This window comes from Copidosoma floridanum, unplaced genomic scaffold (genome assembly GCF_036245765.1).
Source record: "Copidosoma floridanum isolate Cflo_tuat_1 unplaced genomic scaffold, Cflo_Japanese_pri ptg000011l, whole genome shotgun sequence".
Classification (NCBI taxonomy): domain Eukaryota; kingdom Metazoa; phylum Arthropoda; class Insecta; order Hymenoptera; family Encyrtidae; genus Copidosoma; species Copidosoma floridanum.
The window spans coordinates 7,392,949-7,405,406 of record NW_028321888.1 but is presented as its reverse complement, the minus strand read 5'-3'; the positions used below and the strand labels follow the sequence as shown (position 1 = coordinate 7,405,406).

The 12,458-nt window shown below is 33.1% G+C and overlaps 1 protein-coding gene across 1 annotated transcript in view; it reads left to right on the top strand.

Annotated features, from left to right (window-relative positions):
• Positions 1 to 12,458, top strand: part of Sema1a (semaphorin 1a) — a 610,859-nt gene that overhangs the window by 491,743 nt on the left and 106,658 nt on the right. Inside the window, exon 9 of the mRNA XM_089589929.1 lies at positions 458 to 748. Coding sequence (XP_089446055.1) covers positions 458 to 748 — 291 coding nt within the window. The remainder of the gene's footprint in view (positions 1 to 457; positions 749 to 12,458) is intronic.

Here is a 12,458-nt window from a genome sequence, read left to right as displayed (position 1 = left end):
ATGCTAATTATACATTGGATTACGACTTTGTAAATTACAAGTTATAGTAGGTTTGATTACTCCGATTTCTTCAAAATATTTTGGAAATTATCTTCTCACCTAGCTTTACAAAACAGTCTTTAAAAAATTATTTTTTTTTAAACTGAACATCTCTTAAAAAGATACGTTTTTTAACGTCAAATTTTTTGTAATTAAGTTATTATATTGTGTAGTTATTAGAGGCTTAATTTCGCATGTATGACGTCTTATTTTTTCTATCAAAAAAAATCTTATTAGGTAAGATACTGAAAAATTTTTGATTGACCTTGTAAGTAGTACAATGGAGAATTTAAGGAATCATAAAACGTAATAAGAAAACTGAGCTCTTAGTTTTGTTCACTCTGCTACTTTGTCTTTTCAATTTTTAAGTAAAAATAAAATAATTATAATCTTCATTATAAATTTTTATTGTATTTAGGTGAATGTGTGGCTCTACAAGATCCATATTGTGCATGGGATCGTGTAGATGGAAAATGCCGTGCTTTGGTTGGTCCAGCTTCAACAGATGCAAATAGATTTTTGCAAAGTGTTACGACTGGACTTCATTCTTCTTGCCCATCTGGAAAAATTCTAAATAAAGATGCTAGTAGCATTGGAGCAATATCAGCAAATCAGAATAAATTTCCTCAGAATCCCATGGCTACCAATAAAGATGGCCAAGGAGGGGAAATAATTAACATCATGCAAGATGAAGAGCAAAGTAATTCTGGTAAGTAGACACTTACTTTGTTTTTTCTTTCTTTGGTTCTGTTGGTACTAAAAATAAAAATATTCTAAACAAGTCCGATCATAGCACACGCAGGCCTACTTACAATGTCAATATCAATATCAATTTTCTATAATTATTTTATTCATATAAATGAAAAGAAAGAAATTCAACAAAAAATATGTGTATGAATGAAACTATAAAAGTTTAGTACCAGAAAACGAATAAAAATAGATTAAGATGTTATTTACATCAAATAAAATTAAAATTACTATTGTGCCATATCACGATCACAATCTATCAAGTTATTAGAGATGCTGGTCTATGCATCTGTAGGTTTCAGTTCTATTATATAGAATCACCATGTAAAGTAAACTAGACCTCGTAGAGTCTGCAGCACATGGATGCTCACAACTGAGAGTAATTCTAAGTGGACAGTGTATGCTTGGGTACCCAAGTATAAAGGAGAACTTTTATGCAATTTCACAAACAACTTTCTACTACCTATGCTGATTATATCTCTAACGTCACATTCACATTTACGCAAAATTAATTTGTATCTAAAAGTTTGAGAAAAACCATTTTTCGGTACCGCTCTCTTCATTAGAGTAGTATTACATGCCAGTGACTGTTCCTTCAAGAAGATTATTACACATAGGTTTTTTCGACAGATATTATTCAAACATCGAACGTATATCAACGAACCGTTTTAAAAAAGCGCAGCCTAGGATCCCTTATGAAAGTAAGCATGTTGTCAGAGTTTGGCTGATAAAAAGCATAACTCAGGTTCACTCACTCAAGAAAAATAGTTACTGTCCACGCGTTGAGATGAAAAAAAGCAGTGCTCTTATTTTCAACTCAAAAGAAACACAGCTTGTGCATTCGGACGAAAAGAGGCAAAACTGGCACGTTTACATAAAAAAAATCATAGCTTGTAGCATTCAGACAAAAAGAAATACAACTCAAACATTTGGAAAAATAATAAGCACGAATTATTAAATCCAGATTGAAAGAAAAACAGCTGATACGTTTAGATAAAAAGAGTCATGGCTCGTTGCTTACACTGCTTACATACTTAAACTAAAAGTATGGTGACCTAATTATCTGAAATTATTGCTTACACATGAGTACTTTTATAAGTTTCTTACTGTATAATTGTTGATTATCATGTTGTATCTATAATCTTTCTTCTACTATTTTTTAAAGAAGTTGAAGAGTTTTTTCACAGGAAGCAAGCAGATCTTTCCATTATAGTTTATCTTATACTATGTTAATTGAATGCTGGGTATTAATCGGTTTTTACTGAATTGTGGTGGAATAAATTATAATTAACTGATGTAAATCTAACGATACATCTGATAAGAAATTGCATACTATTTTTTTTCATACTTACCTCTCTGCTCAGCCAGGGTAGAGGTATGCAGAAGTTTATTAGTGGGATGTTTTAATTTGTATTACATTATTCAAAAGTTAACATGCTAGCACACATGCATTAAGTTGACAGAGTAATTTTTAATACTGTAATATATTTATATAAAATAAATATAAGGATTTAACATGGAAAAAACTTATGTTTCAAAATAACCAGGTTTCGTACAAATTTCTCATCCGAGAGTCTTAGGAGTTTTCCAGAATTTCCTAATTGCATTAACCTAACTCATACCAAGTACTATGTATTGACAAACATAACGTTTCTCTTTTTTCTCTTCCAATTACAGTTTGGTTTTTCTAATAGGAGCATCTAGCCAATCAAGGTCTATGAAAATTTTTTTTTTATATTTAATGTGTTTTTAACTCTTGAATACCGTTGAGAAATGTGTTTTACTCAATTTTTTTCTTGCCAATTATTATTAAAAACTTTTATAAAAAAATTTAAAAATATGTTATTTTGGTACAAAATAATTTCTTTCATATTCCTTGACATATTTCAAACAAAAAGAAAGGTATGTATATACTCACACGCACCTAAGGAACGAATTAAGTCAATCAGCCTTCAAAATATCTTCGATGAATAATTGGTGCAAGCCAGTTGCATAGGTCAATCAACCAAGCGATGGATGCAAGCATTGCACGCTTTGTTGTTTGATGTTGAACATCCGTCAGATTGAGAGTAAACTCGTCGGTGGTCAGCTTCCTTCTACTCCAAAGCTTGTTTAGAAGTCCCTTAGCGATAAGATAGTGTCACATATGCATTAAAAAAGTGATATAGTGCTAACAGAAGATGATATCTAAGGTTAATCAAGGTAATTCCTTGCATCATAAAAGTGAGCTCTTGCATTGACGGTATTTTTTACCGCTGTTGCGTAGCGCTGAGTCAAATCACGTACCCGATCTTTTGGAGTGATCTCAATGAGGCTGCCGTGGTTCACTTAGAAGTCAGCTCAAGAGGAACTCAAGAGCTAAAGCAGTACGTTGGCAAACCCGTAGCTCCATAACTCATCCCATACTCTGTCCACATTGATCACAAAGCGTGCTACCACGTTGGCCCACGATTTTTGAATCAGTAATAAAGCTGTCCAATCTGCTATAACTCTGAGTAGAAGTTAGCTGGTTTGACGTTTGGTCTGCAAACAAGACTTGATTTTGTAATTAATTAAGCATCGTCATGCGTCACCAAACAAGCGGTATTGGTATCTGCGTGAGATGACACAGGCGCAAAAGCGACTGTGGTCTTCAGTTGAACATTGAATCAGCTCCATGTCGTCTATCATACGTCAGCTCAAACACGTGCATGAATATGGCAGTACAGCTACCGATTTTAACCAGCAAATGACTAACAAGTTAAGCACTATGGCAGAGATGACTGACATGATAACCGCTGTGTATTGTGCACAAGTCATGCTTTGATGAGAGGGCCTATACCTAAGAGTACCTATCTTCTATCCCGCAAACTTAGAATTTAAGATTTCCACCCACAAAAATGCACACTACAAAAGTATCTTTCTCAAAATTGCCTTAATTGATTTTTTCGTAACGCCATATTTATAATTTTATAAAATTTTTTATTTTCATTCAGTGTTTTCTTAATTTTTAGTGTTTTTTAAAAATATTTTTTATTTTTTTAAGCCCTTGCCACTTTTCACCTGTCTCAAGAAAATTTAAGGAATATTTTTAAGTTGGATGTGGTTTTTAATTTATTTTGATTATTATTACTTGTTCCAAGTGTTATAAATCTTATTAAATGTAAAATAAATAAACAAGTCTAACGCTATACTGTCAAAATCAGTTTTGTTTAATCAGCAACGTTTTAACTCTCTATTAAGAATCCTTTTCAAGCAACAATTTCTTATTCTTAAGAATTTAGTATCAGTTTTTTATAATAGTTTTTATCTTGTTTAATTTTATTCTCAGTAACATGTTTAACACTTTGCCTAAATCTCTTGTTATTATTATTGTTATTAAGTTTCAGTAGTTTATCCATTATATACTGGGTTACGAAAAAACTAACTTTATTCCTACCTAAGAGATGATGTTAAAGTTTCATGTCTCCAGTGATGCTTACTTTAAGATCCTCATAAGCTTATGATCTACCAAATATTCTATAGGAAATATAAAGTAGCATCATTTGGAACTGTTTCAAAAAATCGTTGGCAAAATAAATTGTAGAAGTCCACTTCTATCACATTTTGCTTTTTTACTTTTAAAATAGAAACACTTTAGATCTAGCAGCATTGGGTAAGGATTACATGACTTTGCATTTTTTTCACTAGGACCTATATGCAACTACAGATATTAGTAAGAAACAAGCAAAAGATGATTAAGAGGAGGAAGAAAAAAAAACGTTATGTTTGTCAGTACATAGTACTTGGTATGAGTTGGATTAATGCAATTAGGAAGTTCTAGAAAACTCCTAAAACTCTCGGATGAGAAATTTTTACGAAATCTGGTTATTTTTAAACGTATAAATTCCAACATTTTTTTACTTATGGCCGAACAGTAAATAAAAACAAGAAATATTAACCGCAGAAAAATTCTTATTCGCAATTATTTGAAAAATCAAAAACTGATTATATGAGGTTATGTTACTAGATTAATTAATGAGATGGAAAAAGTAAACGCATTAGGTCATATTGTACAAGCAATTTTTTTTTTTTATTATTACAGTTGCAAGAAAATACACTTGTTTACCTGGTTGAAAAACTAACTTTTTATTTTTTAATTCACAATGAGGTTGTATGCGGACATTATTATGTAAATGAACCCACTTCGTCACTTGGTTTCAGACACTACAGGTATTAATTATTTAATTATTTGGTGGTTGTGAAAAAAATGTGTATAATAATAAATTTAAATATGTAATTCGTAATTCATTAAGAAGAATTATCTACATAGCATGCAATTAAATTAAAACAATTTTATTTCCGATTTACATTTGTAAGGAGACACTTAATAATAGTTTTAAAATAAAAGCCAGTTGCGAAAAGTGGAAGTTGCATGACGCAGCATAAGAGTAGTAAAAAAGTTGTTGAACTGCTTGGCGATTTCCTTAATGTCAGTTTTATTTAGTATTTAGGTACTATTACAGTTCTGGAATCCAAATCAATTGTTTTTTACTAAGATCCAAGAACATTATCTACGTAACATGAAGTACCATAAAAATTGTTTGTTTTATACTTACATGAGGCAGTTCTAAAATAACAGCCTGTCTTTTTTTTATGGATGGGCTATCGGTGTAGTTAAAATGATAACTTGAGTGACTCTCTAGCCACCTGAAAAATAGTCAGTACTTAAGTCGATGGATTCGTTTTAGGTGAAGTGATTTATACTGTACTGAAATCTCCTGTTTTTATAAAGACAGTCTTCAAGTTTTGTTGGAGAAATGTAAGCGTCAGAACTTTATCTTTAGAAAAAAAGCAGTACAGATCTTTTTTTACTACCCTTATCTATACATACTTTATTTCAAAGACGTGTAAAGAGTCTTGGTATTCGATACGTTGGATTTTTCTTGAGTTTCTTAGACATTTGATTTTTCAGTCTTTCAAAATAATATCACTGTTACCTTGGTTGATATGAGTTGTTCTACGCGATGAGCAGTTATGATAAGTACTGTATTCGATGAAATGCTGTAAGCAGCCTCATTGATATTATATTGTATATCCTAATTATTTTATGTACTTCCTCGTGAACTGCCAAGAAATCAAATCATGTTCATATTTTTTTTCTTTATGAGTAAGTGCAACCTTAGAACAAAGTGACATTTACTCACTTATTTACCAAGTTAAGAAAATTGAAATTCGTACAATTTTATCTGTTTTCGTTAGTTGAAATTGAAATCGGTTGTTTACATCAATCTTTAAAACTTGTTAGCTTGATGGCACATAGAATAACAAAGTCTATCAAGTTCACTAAGATACGTTGCAAAATACATTTAAAAAAATGTATATTAATATCTTCTAAATACTTGATACTTCATGTAAAAAGGAGGTTAAACTGATTTCGACAAAAATATTAAGTAATCAATTGTTATTAAAAAGCAGAGCAAGGATTATAGTGATCTCTCTTGATAAACGTATTAAATCATTTTTTAGAGTCCAAGTTGAAAAAATGTCTTACAAAAAATTGTAAAATAATCTTCAACATATATTTTAAAGCTATGCCCTACACAGCTGTCTAATAGCTAGTTGAAACATTGATTTAGAGAATCGTAGGTTTTTAATACTAATGACAAAATAATGAACAATGCTGCCTCCTGCTGCCTGTTACATCAGCTTAGCTCATGAACGATAGTACCTGGAAACTAATAAACGTCTTTTATCGTAGGATAACAGGTATTAAGTAGTCATCCTGCTTAAACATGCTGATATGAGTAAGTTGGTTTGACATCAAACCCAGTTTAAAATCCTGGTCCAATTGGTGTGAGAACTGCAGCTTTTGTTCTCAGTTAAAATATCAAAGAGATGCAAGAGACATAATTGTTTTAAATTGACGGAAAGTAAATTATTGTAATTTTAAGTTCAATACTTTTTATAACACTGAGAAACACAAAGAAGAATAAAGTCCTAAACTTTAGTCTTCTTAGACCTATTTATTAAGAAAAGTGTTATTGACAACTAAACTTCGAGGACTCGTGGAGTATGCAGGTGAGCTGCTGCAGGAATAATAATTAGCTTTTATGTATACTCTATGGACTTTTTGTACTTCTTGAATCCTCTTCTTCAGACCAAGCTTGATAAACATTAAAAGTTGTTGGAATATACGAGCAGAGTCGTCGTAGTTGTTTTATATTCAATATCTAGCTTTAAACAAGGATCACAACTGAGTTGGTACCCCTATTAGTTGTTACAGCTGTATTTTTACCTATTAAAAGTGAAATAAATTATTAATTATACGTAAGTCATGTGCCTGTATCTTAATATTATGACCATCAAGCAAAAAATAAGATAATTTTATAAAAATTTCTGCATTATTTTAATAACTCAATCACAACTGCAGTATCTAAAAAAGGATACGTAACTTAGTTTAACAAATATTTATTTGAGGTTATTTAAAAATACTAACAATCATCAACTATTGTGCAAAACATGAAGCTCTTTGGGCAATCATCTAAGTTCACAGATTTCTCATTGCAATAGCTTAGAAACAATTTTCTTGGCTTAAAATTGTCGTAATTAATAATAATTTCAACAAACACCGTAATATTCTAATACTATAACTAAATTTACAACAGCAATTAGCAATGAAAAGCTGAGGGCAATATTGGCTCTATAAAACTAGGAGAACGAGTACGATAACAAGAACCAGACCGACAGGCATCCTTCTCCCCTTATTTAATTTGCACATTTCTCACTAGGATCTATAAATATGTATAGGTCATGATGACAAAAATGCAAAATCATATCCACCTAAGCCAACGCTGAGACAAAGTCGTATCGACAAATTTGTTGCATGTATGGTGATGACTGTGTAAATAAACGCCTGTGAGAGTTTATTTGCTTGATCTTCTTTAAGACACTTTGATCTTTTAGATCTACTAAGCCTTGTCGATTAACCATTTAATGAATTTATAAAATTTTTGAATAGTAGAGGTAGTTTGACATTTGTATAGAACATATTTGTGTTCAAAAACCAGTCTTAAACCTTTTGTATAAGGTCAAATTCTAAAAAGAATTTTCATAGTTGGGGTTTCACATGAATTAATGTTAAAAAATTTAGTAAACCAGTTTTTCATTTGTGCATTTTTAGATGAACAAAATAAAATGCAGCTTTCTGGAGAAAAGTGATGATAGATGATAAAAAGTGGATTTTTAACATAATATATTCAAGAGATATTGGTTGAAGGGAGTCTGAAAAAATTAAAATTTTCTACCTCATTGACAAGGTAAATTTGATTTTACAGGTTTATAATATTATTTATCAAGTTACAAGCTCTGTTATACTAGAAAAAAACTTGAGGCACAGTCTTGAATTTCACAAGAATAGATCAAGTCCTAATTTAGCAACACTCTTGAGGTTCAAAGGAGAAAGATGGGAAATTACGTGTGGATTGAATTTAAAAGGGCTTTCGCACATTTTTCTCACTTTAAATAGTTCTTTCAAATTAGATCCAATGCAATCTATTCAGTTTTAGAAAGAAAGATGAATAATCAAATCAATTGTCATTAGTTTGAAATCTAATTTTTTGTCTTTCTTCGTCAATTCTCGATCTATTTTAGCAAGTTTGGGTTTGAATTAGTTCTCAGAATAACAAGGATGTGCATCATTTACGTTTACTCTGATAAAATATTTTGTCATATTCTAAATAATGTTAGTAAGCTATAAGACGCAGTCGGTCTTATAAATAATATGGAAAATTTTAATTTTCTACCCTTAATGTCAGAGAAGCTTCATAAATAGTTCTGAAGTTTGCATTTATGTCAAGAAAGATGAGGCTAAGTGTTTGGTGGAGTTATAAAGGCACTGTTTATCATGAGCTAATTTTTTTTTGTTTAATGGAACGAAGAGGGATAATCTTCATAGACACCCCAGCTGTTCTGGTGGTAGTGTCAGATTCATCCGGTGTGCCTACCAACTAAAAACTTAACTAGCCGCATGGGACAGGTTCGTTAGGACCACTTCCGTAGAAGAAAAAAGGGACATTATAGAAGGAGGAGGAAGAACAGAGAATTTCGAAGGCCAGCTCGTTCTCAAAGGGATGAGAGGAGGGGCACGTACGCATCTGAGCGAAGCTATGATAATTCTAGACTACAGGTTTCTTTAGTGAATTTTTAAGGTGGCTCATCACGATGGTGCCGTATTTAGCTGGGGCCCCGTTGTGATGAGGGTCTGAACCAGATGGATATTTATTTATTGAATTTTGGTAGAGATGTACTCAACATTCAGTACGTTGTCGTGTATGTACGTTTGAATAAGGTAGATAGTAAAATTTTGTTGAATAAAGAAATTTTTCTTTGATCGAGGTACTTAAAATAATACATACGTTACTATCCAAGCAGACTGAATTTGGATCTGGTTCATAACAATATGTTTGTTTATGCATGTTGAACATTAATTTTCCAGCAACTTGTTTACAAAATTTTGCCTAGTGATGTGTTTTACAATTTTAAGAGGAGATTTGTTTCATACCGAAGTATGAATCCTCCAAGTTTCAGTCATAGTTAAGGTAGGTCAATTTTGTTATGAGCCACCTTAAAAACCAAGAGGGTTTGGCTAGGATGCTTTGATAAATCTAACGTATAGCTCTGATTTTGTCGAGTTGGATTATTATTCGTTCCATTCCCTACAAAGCCTCTCAACAATATTAATGAAAAGTCAAATGAGGTCATAGATCAAATCGGTCCATACATTATGAATAAATGTTAAGTATTTTTGTTATAGACTTTAGTTGGAAAAAAAATTTAAAAAAATTAAAACTACTACTTAGTAATATAATAAATATATAATAATTGTATGTAAGAGTACATGTCCTGGATATGGGAAAAATGAAAGTTTTGGGTGTTGCCAGAAAAAAGTGCTACAAATAAGTTTTAATTAAAGTCCAGACGCGTTCAAAAAGATTATTTCTTTTTAAAGGTATAAGCGAGTAAAATTAAACATTTAAAGGATAAAACAAAAAAAAGGAAAAGCAGTCGATTTCTTATTTATTATAGTTTTATTTTTTTGTTTATATTATCAACTGTAGCTGACAAAATCAGCTTTATGCAAAGAAAGAAGCATCTTTGAAAAATTATCAAATTTTAAGGATATTTATTGCTGCCAAAAAAAATGTGACTCAGAGTCATTGAAGTTGGTGGCGAAACTGATCGTTTTTTAACCAAAATTAACATCTTTTTTTACATGACAACGCTCGTCATTTTCATTCAAACACATTTTTCTTACTTCACTACACATACATGACAGACAAACTTTCACATATTTTACTTTAAAAATATAAGTTTTATCCATCCCGAACATCCTCCTCCCCATAAAAACATGAGGTTTGTACCATATATTAAAACTGAATAATGTGGTAAGGGTATGAGTAGTTTCATAGAGTCGAACAACTCAAACTTAACATCATGATGAATTATAAATAGTCTACAATTGATGGGTGGGTTCATTTAATTCGTAGAAAACAAATTGATTTCAAAAGATAAAGTCTTTCATTCAACAACTTAAAATATGCCAAGACAATGGCCTCACAGCCAACCGTCCGCAACAAGCCTCTACGCTTGTTACTCTGTGCCTCTAGGATCTACAAGGGATGTGCTCCCGATAACTCTCACAGTTTTCGTAACACTACAGCTCACACAAACGACGCCTTTCAATCGTGAGTGTTGAAACGACTGTCTTTGCAAACACTTTCCAATTTTTGAAATCATACAAAATTTCTAATTTTTAATTAAGATGTCAACAGCCACCAATTTTTTTAAATAAAATGTGTTTCAAACTATAATCCATCGTAAACCAGAGACTCCTTGGTGAGTATCACTGCCAATCAAGCCACAGATTGATCTCACTTTCGACTTCTCTGTCCAAGTGCCAACCCTATCGAAACAAAAGAAAACTTCTCTTGAATTAACCATTTGAATTGAGATAGTTCTGGAAGATTGTGATTACAAAAGTCTAAGTTTGAAAAATTCAAGAAAGATAAGCCATTTTTTTTTATTAGCTGTAATAAGCGACTTCTGGAAGATTCTGACTATGATTTTTCAAAGATACAAAAATAAAAACATGCTCTTTTGTTACTAATAAGTGTGTCACAATTGTATCGCATTCATACTGCAAAAACACGCACTCAAACTTCATGTGCATTCACATGTTTATCTCATTTCCTAAGCAATCTACACCTTATAACGAATGTTTGTTCTTAACTATACTAAATTGACAACTAAAAATAGTAGAATAAATTAACAGACAGTTTTAAAGATCTCGATAATATCAATAACTGATGTGTTAAGCCTACAAGAAAAGACTTTGCTCGCATGAGGTCAACTAATACGGCTTCCCACCAATGAAATCTAAACCTCTCTTACGATAGACTTCGTCTTGCCAGCACTCTCAGACCTTCACTGCTCGAGAAGCGCATGTCTGCCGTCGCGATCTAGATTGATCCCAGAATAGATGTCCGAGTCCTTCACTGCTCGGGGTGCGCTTCCCTGCCGTCGCGAGCCTGGTATCCTGTATCACGTAACCACTGACTGGCCCGACCTCTCTCACCAAGCGTTTACCAACCATGTTCACGGTGGATCACCAGTCAGTGACATGGCTGACGAGACTATCATACTTAAAGCAAATCTGATCCATGCTCATGGACAATCAATTTGAATTTACATATTCATTTGAAGTAAATGCACCCACTCAAGATTACAATGTGTACAGTACTCTAGTTCTATTATAAATATTTAAAACCTGACGGTAGCAGAACATTTTTATTTTTAAAGTTGCATGAGAAAAGGTAATTATGTCACCGATATGTAACTTAATGATGTAGATGATGCAATACAATATATTGCACCTTTACATAGTCAGGTAACAATGTTACTCGCACGTTTGTCCCACTGTTATACTTTAACACAATAAAGACAATTAAAGTGGTATGTACGACCTGAATGCAGCTGCAGGTATATTACTTGCAGGAAAAGAATGTAACATGCACAAGCGCACAGTTACTCAGAAAAATCAGGAAAGTAAGGAGATGAACAACGAGGATACGGCGTGCGCGAATACACTGCCACTTAGCAGGATCAGAAAGTGAAGGAGACGGCGTACGCAAATGCATTACCGCTTAACAGGATTAGGACGACGAGGAGATTGCATGCGCAAACGCACTGTTGCTTAATAGGATTAGGACGACGAGAATACGGCGTGTGCAAATACACTGCCACTTAACAGGACTGGATGAAGAGGACACGGCGTGCACGAGCGCACTGCCATGTAACATGATCAGGACGACGAGGAGACGCTATGCGCGAACGCACTGCCACTTATCAGCAGGATCAGGACGATGAGGAGACAGCGTGCGCGAACGCACTGTCACTTAATGGGATCAGGACGATGAAGAGACGGCGTGCGCGAACGCACTGCTGCTTAACAGGATCAGGACGATGAAGAGACAGCGTGCGCAAACGCACTGCCATGCAGCAGGGTAAGGGTAACAAGGTGACGGCACACGGTATGGTGCACGAAATCATGTAGGAGTTTGTGGTGGTGGCTCGTCTTCTGCACCGACCATGCTGCTGCTTTCGCTTTCACGGTTACTGCTGCAGTCGTTGCTGTCATTTTTGCTGCAGTGCTG